An 18,361-nucleotide genomic window follows, 5' to 3' on the forward strand; every position below is an offset into this window, starting at 1 on the left:
AATCAGCTTTTAATCCTTAAAGAGGAAATTTCACTACCTCCACCAATTCTTGTTGTTAGCATCTGCAAATATGTCTCTCTAGCCCCCACCATTCCTGAGCAAGAAGAACAATTAGTTTTGGTCTCTGATGTGCTATTTAAGCGCTGTACTGCACTGTGAGAAGGGTAGGTGTGATTCATAACTCCAATCAGAGGCAGCCAATGTCAGAGCTCAGAATCACACTCCTTAACTGCTCCTGCTTGACACCGCCTTCCTGACAATACAGAGACCAAATAGCATATCAATGACCAAAACTAACAGCATTGATTACTTGGGAAAGGTGGTGGTTAGAGAAAAAATTCCAGCTGTTCCAGAATCACTGGAGTAGAGTCTATTGATTGATGTAAAGAGCTGGACTTGTTGGAGATGATAAAATGACTGCTGTGGGCCGAAACCACATCTGGTTGAAACTTCGCCAATGGGAAAAAGTCTGTCTTAGTTTATCTACAATAAGCTCTTTCTGACTAAGGCCTCAGGTTCCGGTTCAAAATACGGGTTGCCGTGACTTGATTCTGTTGGCGCTGAAAAAAAGCCTCCCATTGACTTCAATGGGTTCCTTTTTCTGCTCAAATTCCACACCAAATTCCTCACCATTTTCCTCTGTGAGAATGGACCCTTAGTCCCCATGTAATGGGCCACAGCAAAAAAGTGCCGTAAAAATCGCAGCAGCAACACATCACATTTTTTTAACCACGATGCTTTTCACAGAAAGTCTGCAGAGGCTTCCATTAAACCTATATGGAAACCGCAGCATTTGTGTAGGTATAATTGACGCTGCACATATTTTTCCGCAATGTGTCGATGGGATTCGCAAGTGTGTAGACTCTAAAGCGCTGCGTTTTTTTTCCACAGATACACTGATACATTTACACCACTTGGGGTGGCCTTATGTAGTATAAAATCATTATTAAACTATCATTGTTTAACACCACCAGATTTTACAGAAGTCTTACCTTTGTTATAGTTCGTAAGATTACGCAGTAATCTTTCCCTCTTTCTAAAGGAGCATTATAGAATTCTCCATAATATTGTCTGTCTCCAACAAAGAACTCCAGATGGTCAGAAACATCTCCTGGGAAAAATTCAGCAGTGACATATCCTTGATTCTTTGATACATTAGTAAAATATGTGACCGCCTCCAAGGACTCACAGGAAAAGGAGCACCAATGAACCAACGGGATCACAAACACCTGGTAGGAACTAAAATTGGCAAATATTAGCAAGTTGGCAAGTAAAGTCATAACAACTGCTTATTCATTCTGAGCTCCACCTGTAATGAATATTATGTGGTGTCACAAAACCTGTTTGCATAGGTTATTTACAGCTCTGAATATCCACGGTGCTAGATTGGATTTAAACATAAAATACACTATTGTTCTTAGTCCCTGTTACTTCGTAACTGAAGCCCCACATTGTGCAAACGCAGCTTTTTTTGTGGCAGATTTTGTTGCCTTTTTTTAGCCAAAGCCAAGAGTGGATTGAGCAAAAGGTACAAGTATAAGAACTTCCTATATATTCCCATTCCTTTTGTAGCCATTCTTGGCTTTTACTCAAAAAAACACAATATCTGCAACAAAAAAAGCTGCGTTTCCGCAATGGGGGGCCTGCACACAGCATTATGCTTTATAGTGGCCCCTTCACACAGTATTATGCACCATTGCGGACCACCCATGTACAATTAAAAACATGATGCGTTTCCGCTGTGGTTTTTTTACTCAACATTTTTTGGCCAGGTCTAACTACATGGGGCCTTACCCCTCGTTCACATCTGCGTTTGGTAATCCGTTCGGGGAGTCCGCATGGGGATCCCCCGATTGGAATACCAAATGCATTTGCAAGCGCTGTGCAGTAAAAGCACATGGACCCCATAGACTATAATGGGGACCGTGTGCTTGCTGCGTGCTGCGCGCACGAATTATGAGGACAGAAAAGTAGATTGTGAACTACTTACCTCTCCACATGTTCCCTGCGGAGATCTGGCGGCAAGCACATGGACCCCATTATAGTCTATGGGGTCCGTGTGCTTTTACTGCACAGCGCTTGCAAATGCGTTTGTTTCTGTCCGGGGAGGGGGGGGAGGTCCCCATGCAGACTCCCCCGAATGGAATACCACAGATGTGAATCAACCCTTAGCCTAAAAACTACACATATGCAAAGATATTATGTTTGAGTGCACTCTAAGTGCCTGTACTAGTATGGCATTCCTTGTACTGGCAATTAGAAGAAAAATAAATAACACACTGGACACAAACAGCAGTCAATTCCTCTTGTTGATATTTCAGTTTCTTTAATGCAATAGATCTTCACTGAGAATTAGGGTCTGTCACATGGCAACTTGAGATAATACTTCACACCCTTGGCATCTACAGCTGGGTTGTGCAAGTCAGACATCCCTTCATGTGGTTTATATTAAGCTGTAAGGACACTTACCTGATTGGTCCATTCCTATCACTTCTCTGAAAACTAATTTTTGGCAATTGACTGTGAGGTGGCACAATTTTCAGTTTAGGAAGCGGGGCATCTAAAAAAGATAACATATACTAAGATTCATTAACGGAAGTGAGGCCAACAAAGTAACAAGTTGCTGCAACATCGTAAGAAAATACGCTTACTAAGAACTGCCATAAGCAGCAGCAGCTCAGGTCTCCTGGTGGTATGTCACACATCTGCCATGTTAAACCTAAGAACAGAGGCTGCATCATATGAAAGATTTCCAAACTTTTTGTTACATTTTCTTTAATCACTTCCGAATCTTCCGGTTTCCTTATCCTTCACTGTTCATGTAATATATTGTTTTAGCTCCTATAAATTCTATTAATGCGCAGCGCCATCTAGTGTACAATTGGTTGCTGTACCATTTTTAGACTGACCACAAATGTACTGAAGTACACTCCTGATAACAAGTAATCTCAATGGTTAGTCAAACATGGCAGCTTTTTTTTCGGGACTGGTGCTTTTTTCCATTAGCAGATTTTCGGGCCTTTATTTGATCAGATATCACTTTTATGCTTTTGTTAGGCATTTTTTTTCTAGGACAAAAAAACTTAAAAAAAAAATGCCTTCTGCAATTTGTAGGAAGGGCCATTGACCGAAAAAAACAGAATATAAGTGAAGATACAGGGCACAAACTGCACTATTTTCACTGTTTCATAATTCCCTAATAACGTGCAGATCTTTTGTGATATTTGTCACAAAAGAATATTCATTTATTACGTATCCGAGAGGTTTTTTTCACAGACCGATTCCTCTCCATAGGTGAATCGGTACATGAAAACGTACTATTTTTTCACAGCTCGGCTCAGTCCTGTGGACAGGCTCCAAGGCTAAGGCCACATGTTCTGGAAGTGCAGTGAAAATACACTGATAAATAAAAATGCAGTGAAAAGTACAGTGAAAACACAGTGGAATATGCAATACAAAAAATTCTAATGTGCTCATATTTTCATTGCGTTTTGCCATTTCCTGCTGTGAACAATGAATCTGTGTTTTCCATCATCCTCTATCCTATGAATAAAAGTTGCATTTCCACATCTACCGTACATTAAAATGCCAGAACTTGAATAAATTCCCACCTTGCTGGGAAGGTAAAACACAGTGGGGGATATTTATGAGCACTTGCATTATCGTCCCCTCCAAACTTTCAACATACCCCCTTTTGAAAAGTGGCAAGAGTGGAGCCAAAATGAAAAAGTTCTCATTTTTCTGCAAAAATCCGATTTGCAGAAAAATTATTTAACTTTTTTGTGACTGGTGTACAAGGTATTATAAATCTTCCCCAATGTTTGCAACACTTGCATTTCGGCAAAAAAACACCAAGAACAATTTGTCTCTGCCACATGTAGCCTAAGGCTCCATTCCCATGGAGTAACATGCCGCTCATTCTGACACGTAAACACGGTTTTATGTGTCAGAATGAGCGGCACGTTACTCCGTGGGAATGGAGCCTTAGGCTGAGGCCCAACATTTGCAGAAAGGCGGCTTTTTTTGTTGCAGATTTTAATGCATTTTTTTGAGCCAAAGTTAGGAGTGGATTAAGCAGAAGGTACATATATAAGAGCTTCCTATATATTTCTCATTCCTTTGGTAGCCATACTTGGCTTTGGGTAAAAAAAAATGCAACAAAATCTGCAACAAAAAAAGTTGCGTTTCTGCAACGTGGGGCATTAACTAGCCTTAGTTGGGAATAAAATGTTGAATTGCAGGTGGTCTTTCTATAGGACATCCTGAAAGGGGTTGTCCCTTGTCCCATTTGAACAATCCTGTTTAGAGCAAATTGATCCTACCACTGTATTTCTTCACTATCAATAACATACAGTGCTGCATGCTGTTATTTTTTTCTGTCTTAAAAAATGGAAAGCCAATGGAATAGGTCTTCTATTTTTATTCCATGAACACATCAAAATTTTAATTTTTAGACAATTCAAAGTGAAACATTTTTGCAAATATAAAGAATTAAAATTTGTGTAGCTTTGGAATACAGAAAATTTCTATACTCTAAAATCCAACCATGATTTCTTTATTGTGTATGCAGTATCCCTGCCTGATACCCTGGCCACAATAAGGAAATCATAGCTGGGTCCTTGACAAGTCCCAAACCATAGAAAGTTCATGAATTCATGGTCGTATTAATTGGCAACTGATTAAGACAACAGACTGTCACCACTAAGATGATTAGAGAAAATCTTTAAAACTCTGCAAAATTGTTAATTACTTATATTTGCAAAAATGTTAAATTGTCCTCAAATCTAACATATGGTTATGTTATTGGGTGCAGTCCTTTTTTTAATACAATATACGTTTTATGTAATCCTACTGATAAAGTTTGTGGGTTTGGATGTTTGTGAGTTTGGATGTTTGTTCCTCAATCATGCAAAAACGGCTGAACGGATTTGCATGAAATTTGCCACATACATAGATAGGAACCTCGATTAAAACATAGGCTACTTTTTATCCCGGTAAATCACGTCACTAGACAACCTTAGTGAAGGAATTTAGGTTCACACAACACTAAAGGACTTGTGATGACATCATCACAGGTCCTTCAACCATTCTAGGATAGGATCATGCTAGGCAGTGGGCAGAGCTACATGCTATTTTGTGGGTGGAGCTTTATAGGATGAAGTTGGACAGTGTGAAAGCTGAAAGAAAATGGAGTCTAATGGAAGATCAGGAGACTACAGAACATGCAGGCTCTGTGTGGGCAAGAGGAGTGTATCGGGTGTAGAGTTTCAGGGAGTATGACGGGGAATGTGTTGTTCTGCCTCTGATGGGGGAGGGGGAGAACTTTGGCACATTTCAGCAACATCCATTCAGCCCTTTGTAACACAGAAGCTGCTCACACACTGACATAAGAACACCCCTATAATCCAAATGGCCAGATGTAGCAGAGCTTAGGCAATGCTGTAGCACAGCTGAGTACGATCTCCATATGCAGAGATGTACATACTACTGAGTATGGTGCGCATATGCTGCAATGTAGCAGAGCCGAGACACGGGAGCAGGCGGATCATCCACAACAGCAATTGGCTAAATATAAGCGGTTCAGCGCCAACCCCAACCCGCAGACAAAGTAGCGGGCAGATGCTAGTATATACATATATCTTGTAACCGATATCCGTATATAACTATGATACTGTAAGATTTTTGCCTGCAGGTCACATGCATCTTTGCAAACACAGAAGACAATGCAGGTTGCTGGGATTGGTATAGAATATTGCTGCTATTTGGCTGTATTGCTGATAAAAAACAAACACTATTAGGCTGAGGTTATGTAAAGTTTCCATGCTCGCATTTTTGCCGCGGTCTAGCCACGATGAAATGCCGATGCAGGACACCAGAATTCCGTTGCGGCATCCCGCTCCTGAATAGGCCTTGATGAATGGGCCTAATCAGGAGGGAACCTCAATCCGCGGACTCCATGGGCAGAATCCACAGCAAGATCAAGCAGGATCCTGCTGCAATCTCTGCTTCCCATTGAAAACAATGGGAGGCGGATTCCAGGAGGAATCTGCTCTGGATTCGAAGGCGAATCTGCCAGCAAATCCGAGGCAAATTCCTCTGTGTGAACACAGCCTGAGACTCCAGGCAGCGTTTCCTCTGCTGACTTTCTGTTACAATTATACCTATAGGGAAACCGCTGGCGTTAATGTAGGTATAATTGACATGCTGCGATTTCCAAAACTGTGATGGTTTTGGAAATCACAGCATGTCCACTGCACATATTTTTCCGCAAAGTGTGGATAGGATTTACTAGAATTTTGAAATGGTGGATAATCTTTTTAATATCACATTCTGCCTGGATCTAATGTACTCAGTTACACGTTTCTTTATCATGTCAGGCATAACATATGCTTGGAGGGACACAAATTGGTACTCTGGCTGCTGATAACCACATTAGCTTTCTCCTATCAGCTACCTGTATCTCACATTCGTTCATTTGTCTTCAGTCTCACAATGGCATATATGACTTTTGTCCTGATTTAATCATATAAAAGTGTGTTAAACACTAAGTGCACATTTTCCGATTATTGGATGTCTAATCTGTAAATTGTAGCTATTTGTAGTTTGTGTTTCCTTCACGTGATCTTATCCCATCTACCATCTCCTGTTTCTTCTTAATGAAGCCTGCTTATTACCTAAGCTTATTCCCAATGAGCGCAGCACAATTAGATCTTCATGTGACCATTAGGGACATTTTTAGACAGCTAATTATACATAATTACTAATTATGCTATTTTCTGTATTATTCTCTGTCCTTTCACTTACAATCTATTGTAATGAATGTACAGTAATTACAATGGGATGCAATGCTAAAATACAACTGATTGTCTTAAATGCAGGTGAATGCAACTGGTACTTCTAGAAGATGAGCTCTAACAAAGTCAGTACATGGTACAGTGGACTAATGGCTTTCATGTTAACACTATGTTCACATGTACGCCAAAGTCTTGGTTGGAAACTCCGCCGCAGTGTCCACCTGAAAATTGTTGGAGGAAAAAGTCCTGCACAAAAGACTTGTTCCTCCGCAGGTTTCCATTTTAAAACAGACACCCCACGAATCGCTCTATAGTTAATGTGTCAGTGTGTAACTACAGGTCCTCCAACGAACCAGAGCAACAGTTAGGCAATGCTAGTGTGAACCTAGTGTAAATTGGGTTTATGTGAAGCTTTTTTTTTTTTTTTTTTTTTACTGAAGAACTATCTACAGTTTTTGCAAACAAAATGGCAATAAGGAGGTGGCACTACTGTTTATCGTGGATAGGCTGCTATATGTAGGACTTCTGCATGAAGAAATATAAATGAACAGTGGTCACACGCTGTGTCTCATGACTGGTGGTGCTGAACTGTCAAGAAACATGAAACAAGTCTACAATGCATAAAGGAGTAGTAGATAAACAGGGCACTCACCACCAGCGTGTCATAAAAACAGTCCAATCTTTATTGAGTCTTCAGTACATCATAAAAACAGAATCGAGAGGAGGCACGCCTGACAGAAGGAGCGACAATTGTTTCGTGCAAAGCACTTTTTAAAGCTCAATCCCACTAGTTCTTTTTTTAATTGAAGAACTACCTACAGTTTTTATTACAGTAATGCCCAGTACATGTTACTTTACATGTCACCTGTATGGTAACAGCCAATAAATTGAAAACCTCTGGTTTAATGGCGTGATATGGGGCACTATGGGACATACTGTGTGTACTAGGGGACATTATTCTTTAAGGGGTTGTCCAGGAATTGGACAAACTTCGGAGAGTCCCGGGGCTGGTATTCACCCACCCCCTTTGCTTTGGGGTCCACTGCCACAGCCCATTTGGTTGCATGCCATGGCTTGGTCCCCAAAAGCCCTGCACCCCACATGATTACTGAGGTAGCTGATTGACACAGATGAGTTACCCCTTCCAATTCCTTGACAACACCTTTAAGCTGACCACTTAAGTTGAGTGTAGGTCCCCATCTTTACCTTCATGTTTAACCACTGTGCATGTGCCAGGGGCAACGGAAAAGCTAGAATCAGCCTGTAATATAAATCCAGCAAAGCATTTCCATGATAGGATCTAATGCCACTTTTGTAATAAACCTCACAGAGGCATATTTCAGAGGGATGAATAGGCATATTTTGAGTCTGTTGAACACAGTCATCTAGAATATCTGCTGGCATTGTGGTTTTACAATTGATACATAACAGTGTAGTGGATTATACAGTAGAACTACACTTTTACAAGGGAATAGTTTTTTACATAAAATGTTGACTGTTTTTACTTTAACATTGCTGTCAATGCTGACAGATACAATTGGAAAGTTTTCTGCTTGTGTTTGACAATCTGCTTAAATTTAGTTTTAACCCTCTGATGAATCAGAACAATGGACATTATAATGAAAGTGTGAAACCAATCAAAGACTATAACATACTGAATATTGCGGGAAATGTTATTAAACAGGTATAGGCATTTATAGCTTCCTTGTAGTTTCTGCAATGATTAGTATAGGCAGGGTGACCAAGAAAAAAGCAGCACTTGCTGAATACATTGAAAAACAAGGCCATTTTCATTACATCAAAGACATATATAAACATCTGCTATGTTCTCATGCCCACATGACTCTCAACCAGCGATTTCAGCTAATCCTGAAAAGCCCCATTCTTCTCACATTACCACTAACAGGCTAAACTTCCACAGTTTACACAGAACTGCAGCTGAAAAAAGGAACTCACATGACCTTAAAGATATGGCATGTTATATACCACTGCAAAGCTGACAGTGCGCTGAATTCATGAACACCGCCATTCATAGTACAAGACCATAGAAGTATAAAAGTAATTTATATTTTAGTAATCCTTTACAGTATATATATATATATATATATATATATATACATACATATACAGTATATGTATGTTGTGGGGAAGATAACTTGGAAGAAGAAGTGGTGCAGACCCAGCCAGTTAGAGACAGGGACACGAAACTTGCAGCAAAGTGGTTTATTTAAAAACAGCAAAATAAATAAACCTTTACATCAGGCACAAAAATAAAATACAGCCTTAACTTCAGCAAGGTTCTCAATGTCAGGACAGACCCAGCCACTTCCTCTTCCTCCCAGGATCTGCCCTGAAGTGCAGGCTCTTCGGACTTTTATGGCCCAGTAATGAGCCTCAAGACCAACAGCTGGAACTGAGGCCTATTCCAGACTGAGGCCTATTCCAGACCCGCACTGGACCACACGTAAGTCAGAAACCTAGGGCTGATATAGTGGGACTCTTGCACTCTGCCAGTCACCTTCTCACATTATATGTGTATATACAGTATATATATATATATATATATATATATATATATATATATATATATATATAGTGGGGGGGTCACCAGCAGCCCTGGAGTGGCGAGACATTCAAATGTAATGTGTCTAGTTAACTTTTTGAAAAATTCTTACACAACGTCTTTTATATTTGTGATTACGTACTGAGTATATTGAAGAAGACAGATTGATTGAATTAATTAATTAATTAGACAATTAATTAAGTGCACCACAAATTTGTTTTTGTAGGGTCCTTCCAATTCACCGTGAAAATTTAACATAACACTGGGAATTGTTAGTTCAATAATTTCTAGTTAGTTTGGCTTAGCAGGCCAATCTCTGCTGTCTACACCCACACCTCGTGGACTGGGCAGCAATGTTCATGTCAGTGACAGAAGGAAAAGAGGAGGACATCATATACTTTAACAATACATTCTCCATGTTATGATAAAAATTTATGGAGAACTGCATGGTCACTTTAAGTTGGTACTGCATGTAAAAAACCTTTTAGACATCAATGGAACAGATGTTGTCATTGAAATAATGAAAGGTCAGCCACGACTGTATTAGATCTATTTGTTTCTTGACTTCAGCATTCCTTTACACATTATACTTGTTGCATGGTCATGTCACGATCTTAAAGGGGCTCTATCATTGGGAAACATCATTTTTAGCTAAGCACATCCTTGCATAGCAGAGATGAGTCATCAGCACAGCAGCCTCTGCTGTACATACACATAGAGCAGACAGTGCATGCAGATACTTCCTGTGCACGAAGAAACCTCATTAGCATATGAATAAAAACGGACTTATTCAAAAACTACTGAGGCAATTTACATACAAAAGGTAGGTGTGGAATAGCCTTTCTAAAGGCTATGCAAGGATTTGCTTAGCTAAAAATGACATTTAACAATGATAGAGCCCCTTTAAACAATGCAAAAACAATTTGAGCACATACCTGAATTTGGGGTAAACATAGAAATTCGCTCCGGATACTGAGGATAAAATGCTGATACAACATCCACTTTATAGTTAATGCCTTTTTGCAGTTCAAAGCACACCACAGGTTGTTTCTCATTTGTAGTGATATTAAATATCAGCCTGTGGGAAATGCTTTTCTCATTCCTTCTATAACCGTAGAGAAACAACTGAAAAAAATAGAAAAAAGGGTAGAAATTTTTTAATTTGAGGTTACGCAGTACAGAAGCATAAGAAGCCTACATCTGCATATGTACTGGACTATATTCTTATAAGTATGGGGACAACTGACAAAACGGTATGTTTTTACATGGACATTTAGCATCCAAAGACAGAAGCAATGGAAGGAGTCTTCCACCTCTCCCAAGCAAAGTGAACTGTCACAAGTAGAGATGAGCGAACAGTAAAATGTTCGAGATTCGTTTCGAGTAGCCCCTCAATATTTGACTACTCGAATCGTATATTGAATCCTATTATACTCTATGGGGGGAAAATGCTCATTTCAGGGGTAGGCAACATTCGATCAAATTATACTTACCAAGTCCTCGAGTGAGGGTCGGGCTGGATCCTCCGAGAAGTCTTCTCTGTGCAGCGTACCTGCGGCGTTTCCAGCTCTGAATTCACTCTGCCAGGCATCGCACTACAAGCGGGCATGCACAATCGGCTCTGCCCAGGCCCGATGCCTGGCGGAGTGAATGAAGAGCCGAAGACGCCGCGGTAAAGCTGCACGGAGAAGACTTCTAAAGGTAGGAGAAGAACCAGCGTTGATTGGCAGACTGTATAGCATTCGGCCAATTAATGCTGGTTCTGCATCAAACTTTTCCATTCGAATAGCGAGTGGTACTCGATCGAGTACGAGTATTTCGAATACCGTAGTATTCGATCGAATACCTACTCGATCGAATACTACTCGCTCATCTCTAGTCACAAGCAGTGATATGCAATATACTATTGTTTTATATTTCACTTTTGCAGATTTGGAGAAAAGAAACGATATTGTTATGCAAATGATACAGTTGGTGCACTGGGAGCGGTGCTCCAGGAGAATGTGTGCACCAACTGTCTTATTTGCATATCATTTCAAAGTTGTTTTTCTCCAAATCTACAAAAGCAGGAGTGGAGATTGGTAAGTAAATAGGGCCCGAGACCTGCTGGAGTTACTCCAGCAGGTAACGGACTATTAAAAAAAAAAAATCTACAGCGTTAGTGGCTACCACTGGGCCCCTTATGCCACAAGCCCTGTGGCAGCTGCTACCACTGCTACCCTGGTAGTTATGTCCCTAGTTAGTATCTCACACATGAGCTATCACTGGTTCATCACTAATGAAAGTCTGTCTTTGACTCATTTGTGGCGGGTTCACACCTGCGCGCGGCCTCTGCTTTAGCCAATCCGCTGGATTTCCGTCATCCGAGAAACTGGACAGGAGACGGAAACCCAGTTGTCAGTTTTCAAACCCATTCACTTGAATGGGTTGCAAAGTGACAACCCGTGTGCGTCTTCTGCCTGTCTGTTGCAAAACCTTTTCTTTAACCGTACACAAAGTCCTGCATGTCCGACTTTGTGTCAGGTTTTAAAAAATGGTTTCGCTGCAGACAGGCAGAAGACGCACATGGGCAGTCACTTTGCAAACCCGTTCAAGTGAATGGGTTTGAAAACTGACTGCCGGGTTTCCATCTCCTGTCCAGTTTCTCAGGGCAGAAGATGGAAACCTGCCGGATTAGCTAAAGCGGAGACCAGGCGCAGGTGTGAACCCGCCCTTACAGAGACTTTTCTGCCTTTCATGTAGTTTCTTGCTGGATACAGAGTATCCTACATTTTAGTGTCCAGTGCTGTTTAATTCCAATGTTTCTTTTCAGTTCCATATGCTCTATTTGTATCCAATATCCTCTTTCCTTCTGTACAAGTCTGTACTTCAGTAAGAAATGCTAAACACCCACGTGACACCAAAACGCAAGACTATGGTATCATGTGGCACTCTGTGGTCAGTTGCAATGGTCACTAGCTGATTCTTTAAAGGTTTATTCTTATCAAACTGCTGAGGTAGGAGTAACTGCACCAAAGGTCCAACCTTTGAGGCAGGACTTCAAGAGGTAATCCTATCACAGGGATCCTATTTTAACTGGTAGCTTATGTTTATTGAAATGTTTCACCTAATATCTTGCTTCAGTTGAATAATGATGAAGTAGAGTTCTCCCCAGTGTTGCCTAGATTCCCAGTTTCCTTTCCCATCTAGCACTGACATGATGTGCTTAGCACTGAGATGATACTATTGAAATGACCTAAGAGCATTGAGGTGATGTCACTCCGAGGTCTCTGGAGGAGGGTTGGTGATGAGCATTCAGGAGTATGCCTACTCTCCCAGCCAAGAGCTGCTCTTATTTGTTGTTGATGACACCAAGTTTAATGGAGGGATCTGTAGGTCTGTAGCTAATTGCACTTACCTGATTAACCTTAATAACTCACCACCAACTTGCCAGCAGAAACAGGAAATTAGAAGAACTGAGAGCTGAGGCTTTTCCAGTGAGTCCCAAAGGAGAAAATGGGAAGTACAGAAACAGTATAACACACTGTTTCAGTACCTGTGAAGCTATGGAAGCCCTTTAACAAACAACGATTTGCAAAATTGGTGTGAATCTCAGACAACCAGTTTCAGAAATCTATGAGCTTACCACATAGAGCTCTTTTGACCTTAAATGTCTTCTCCAAATCAGACATGTTTCATTGAATACAGTTAAGTTTTGAATGAGTTCTGCACCTATAAAATATAAGGGAAAAATAAAATGTTTTAATGCTGATCTAGGACAAAATTATATGGTTTTATAATTTACAGCAATGCACTGGAATTTACTCAACCTGAATAGTTGTTTCACCTTAAAGGTCTGTATACTGTTCACCTTGTTCTAAGTTATTATGCAAATCACATTTAAGTGTCATAAATATTTAATTGTTTATTTTACAGTTAAACTCATGGCTGGTCTTGTGTCTCAGGGCTCTTTGGATCACTGAAATCAATCTGTGATAATTAGTTTGCCAGGTGAGCCCAATAAAAGAAAACTTACTTAATGCCCTGTTCACATCAGCGTTTGGATTCAGTCTGGGGAATCCGCATGGGGACCCCATGAACGGAATACCAAACGCAATTGCAAATGCTGTGCTGTAAAAGCACACGGACCCCACTATAATGGGGTTCGTGTGCTTACCCGCAGATGTCTGCAAGGATTGTGCAGTCAAGAAAGTAGTTCCCAATCTACTTTCCTGTCCCCATGATTCGTGCGGGCAGTGTGCGGCAAACACACGGATCCCATTATAGTCTATGGGGTCTGTGTGCTTTTACAGCAAAGCGCTTGCAATTGCACTTGTATTCCGTTCGGGGGGACTCCATGCGGACACAAATACGAATACAAAAGCAGATGTGAACCAACCCTAAGAAGGACATTCCACATTATTAAGCAGGCTGCAGGTTTCAAGCAATATGAGGAAAAAAGGTTCTCTTTTCTGCCGAAAAACATCAAATAGTGCAATGCCTTGGACAAGTTATGAAAATATTAGATATCTCACAAAATGTAAGTGTAATATAATGCTGATAGAGATTCGTGGCTGATTCAAAGCACAGACAGGTTTGTGCAGATAAAGTCATAATGAGAAAGGTTTATACAAGACAAATTCATTGGATTAAGAGTGCAGCTGCTAAAATAAAAAAAATAAAAAAACAGCTATGGGGAACTATTCTGACATCCTGCAAAGAAATTTAAGCAGAAACTATTCAAAAGCTGACAAGTTCAACGAATGAAAGAATTGTGAAGGTGATATCAAATAAAGGTTTCCATAAGATTTTTTTGATTGAACAGCTTTAGATTTTAGTAAGGTAGGGTTCACACTACCACTACCTTTGGAGTCGTTATGAAAGTGTCTGTTTAAAAAAAACAAAAAACGGACACCTATCATAACGGACAAAAAACGGACAGTAACTGATGGCTATCAGTTACTATCCGTTATATGTCAGTTTCCCATAGACTTCAATGTTAAAAAAAAACAAAAAAAAACGGAAACTTGCCATCTGATTTTTTCTAACTGACAGAAAAGTCCTGCATGTAGGATTTTTTTTGTCTGCTGGAAAAAAAAAGCGGACATGGGTGTAAACGGACACAAACGGACACTAAAGGACACAAGATAAAATCTCATTGAAATGAATGGAAATTTGAATGGACTTCTGACAGTTCAGCTAGTGCCCATTGCTAAAATCTTGAACGGACAATAACCACGGACACTGCTGAGCGGACACCAACGGCAGTATCAACGCCCCCTAAATGTGACCTCTTAATGCTGCAAATTCAGTAAAAGACCATTTTCAGTTGTTTACGAGCTAAAATGTTCAGAAACTCTGTTGTGCATTATATTTTGGAACAGTGAATTTAGATTTTTTTAATTTGCAAAAAAAAAATATATCATTGAGAGGCTTGCCCAATAAAATTTGACTTTAACAGTTGAATATTTGAACATTATACTGAATGTTGTTTGCATCAAACCATTAAGGAACAAAAGAGAAAAATCTAATTTTGGAATGCTGTGTATAATGAAATACAGTTAGAACTTACCGACGAGGTTGGAATAAGCCTCAGTCACATTAATGGGATACTGAGTATTCTTGGGTATGTCTAAACATATTGCACTTCTATTGTTGTCTGTATTAATCTTGTACAGTAAATCTTGAAATAGTTCTTTTCCCCTTTCCCCTTGAACATACAGCTGTGGAAAAATAGACAAAAATATGAGATTGAAAGAAATTTCATTTATTTCCAATGCAATCAACAGTAGGCACTTATTACTTACATAATATTGATTGGATTAATTATCCAAAACATGAACGGGGAATCCTATCATTCAGTTATATAATATATCTAAATACATTTAAGCAGGCTAATCTAAACGGACCCTTCGCACATCATACATGTAGGTGATAATACAAAAGGTAGTTATTAGAGATGAGCGAACACTGTTCGATCGAATAGATATTCGATCGAATATCAGGCTGTTCGAGGTATTCGATTACAATTGAATACCACGAGGCAAACGCAGTCAAAATTCGTATCCCCTCCCACCTTCCCTGGAGCGTTTTTTGCACCAATAACTGCGCGGGGGAGGTGGGACAGGAACTACGACAACGGAGGCATCGAAAAAAAATCGGAAATAGGAATTGGAGGCCGAAATCAGGTGACCTTCACTTTAGATGAATGGTGAATTTAACATTCAATTAATTTGAGAATGTTAACTATGTGACTGTGAGACAGGGATAGATGTACAGGCAGGGTTAGCTAGGGATTACCTTTATTTAGGGGGAATGTTACTCATCCAGCTCTTTGGGGCTCTATCTGGTCGGGATCCCTGTCAGATTGCGATATGCACGAGCTGACTTTTTCCCATAGGAATGCATTGACCAGCGTTGATTGGCCAGTGTACAGCATTTGGCCAATCAATGCTGGTTCTGCCGGAGAAGGCGGAGTCTAAGATCCGTCCACAGCAGTTTCCATTGTGGTCCGATCTCAGATGTAGCAGTGCTGACAAAGCACTGCTACACGGAGAAGCGGCAGAGCTGAGCACACACAGAGATACAGCAGAGCTGAGTGTGCAGCATGATTCAACGCACACTCAGCACTGCTACATCGGATGCAGCAGAGCTGAGTGTGCAGCATGGCTCAATACACACTCAGCACTGAGGAGATGTAGTAGTGCTGGCCATGCGCTCAGCTCGTCTGCATCTTCGGAGTAGCCGAGCTGAGCATGCGGCCAGCACTGCTTCATCTCCGATGTAGCATCTTCGGAGTAGTCGAGCTGAGCATGCTACAGCCAGCATGCCATGAGGCCAGCTCTGCTACATCTCGGCATAGGAATGCATTGACCAGCGATGATTGGCCAGTGTACAGCATTCAGAGGGCCTGGATGCCTTTCTTGAAGAGAAACATATAACAGGTTGTGGACTCTAGATTTTAAGGACACGTTGATCCAGGGTTTTTATACTGACTGCCAGATTTGGAGTCAGGAAGGAATTTTTTCCCCTGAAATAGGGCAATTGGCATGAGCCTCATGGGGTTCTTTGCCTTCCCCGGATCAACACTGTAGGGATTGTAGGGTTATAGGTTGGACTTGATGGACTAATGTCTTTATCCAACCTCATCAACTATGTAACTATGTCCTCAGTGTTGAGTGTGCATTGAACCATGCTGCACACTCAGCTCTGCTGCATCTGATGTAGCAGTGCTGAGTGTGCATTGAACCAGGCTGCACACTCAGCTCTGCTGCATCTCTGTGTATGCTGAGCTCTGCCGCTTCTCCGTGTAGCAGTGCTGTGTCTTAGACTCCGCCTCCTCTGGCAGAACCAGCGTTGATTGGCCGAATGCTGTACACTGGCCAATCAACGCTGGTCAATGCATTCCTATGGGAAAAAGTCAGCTTGCGCATATCGCAAGCTGACAGGGATCCCAACATAATACAGTGACTTGGGCATGTTAGATGCCTCCAGACATGCTTTCCCTGCTGTCCCAGTTGCATTCCAGGGTGTTGGCATCATTTCCTGGGGTGTCATAGTGGACTTGGTGACTCTCCTGAGTCGAATGGTGGGATCCCCTGAAACAAAGGATTTTTCCCCATAAACTATAATGGGGTTCGATATTCGTTCGAATAGTCGAATATTGAGCGCCTATTCGAAACGAATATCGAATATTTTACTGTTCGCTCATCTCTAGTGGTTATACTTCTATTTTTATCCAAATACTGCCATACTAGCAGCACACATATACTGCTCACAGTTATATACACTCATTGCTAAAATAAAGCAACTGAAGGGTAGTCTCAGGGACTTCAGTTCCTGGGAGCATGTTTGTATTAGGACTCATAAATATGGTCGTATTATGGATATGTACAAGGTCCAAATTTTATATAGCTGTATCATGGCATTCAGAAAAATGTCTGAGGCTTTATTGTACTGTGTCTCTGCATAGATACAACTTCATGCAAAGTTTTCCTCTATCGAATTTCATAAACAAATATATTTTAGCATACTTCATCAAATGTTCTATTACAGAGGTTTTCTCCTATAGGGAAAATCTAGCATAATATGGTGCAGCACTGGGGTATCATAAAAAGCATATGCAATGCTTTGAGACTCTGTGTGCCATAGGGTCAGTTCACACAGAGTTTTTTGGCTGTGGATTTTGACGTGGAATCCGCTTCCCTCCGATTAGGCCCATTCATTTGGACCTAATCTGGAGCAGAATGCCACAACAGGATGCCGTACACTGCATCGGCATCCCGTCGCGGCTAGCCGCGCGTAATGTTCACACCGTGCAAATTCCGCCGTGTGAACATACCCTAAAGAGTCGTTCCACAAGTCTCTGCCATATGCATGAGGTCTTTATCTCATTTTTACACCTCAAACACTGGAACCCAACCTTTCTTTCTGCAGTTCCAGTCCTTGAGAACGGCTCTCAAACTCATAGCTTTAATAGTTGTAATTTTGCAATATTTATTGAAAATGCTAGAACCTCTATTCATGCACAGTATGCTAAAGGAGTATTTCCATCTCAAGGATCTTATCTATACTACTAGCTTATGTAAACTGAAGAGTTTTCCTAAATACATTGCTTTAGCAATGCTGCATTGTTTGCCTGCTATATTAAATTATTTGCCCCCCTACATTATTTACACAGCGTTTCCACGGAGCATGGCCTGTCTGGTAATACAGGATAAATGACATCAGTCACTGCTCTCTGAGGGGTTGAGTGCTCTCACTGTTATTTTCAGCTCTGCAGGCAGAACAATCAGTTCAGCTAATTGCAGTTTGCTGATAAAGCCTTGTCTGTTATCTCTATATGTAAACACAAATATAACAATTCTCTCCTGCAGCATGTAAGTTTGCTTTTCTCTCCAAAACTGTGTAATGTACTCCATTTACTGTGAATATTATATAATCTGCATTTATATTATATTTTTAGTAATCATAATAAATAATCTCTCATGGCAAAGTCTACAATTCAGAGTCCAAAATCTGGTAC

General features: G+C 40.7%; 1 protein-coding gene across 1 annotated transcript in view; it reads right to left on the minus strand.

Moving 5' to 3' along the window:
• The window catches only part of SUSD1 (sushi domain containing 1), a 137,164-nt gene that overhangs the window by 58,915 nt on the left and 59,888 nt on the right, over positions 1-18,361 (minus strand). The window contains exons 17-21 of the mRNA XM_075280418.1: positions 14,909-15,059; positions 12,983-13,068; positions 10,293-10,482; positions 2,470-2,560; positions 993-1,239 (exon numbers count right to left, since the gene is read on the minus strand). Coding sequence (XP_075136519.1) covers positions 993-1,239; positions 2,470-2,560; positions 10,293-10,482; positions 12,983-13,068; positions 14,909-15,059 — 765 coding nt within the window. The remainder of the gene's footprint in view (positions 1-992; positions 1,240-2,469; positions 2,561-10,292; positions 10,483-12,982; positions 13,069-14,908; positions 15,060-18,361) is intronic.

The sequence above is a fragment of the Leptodactylus fuscus genome, chromosome 1, assembly GCF_031893055.1.
Source record: "Leptodactylus fuscus isolate aLepFus1 chromosome 1, aLepFus1.hap2, whole genome shotgun sequence".
Lineage (NCBI taxonomy): Eukaryota > Metazoa > Chordata > Amphibia > Anura > Leptodactylidae > Leptodactylus > Leptodactylus fuscus.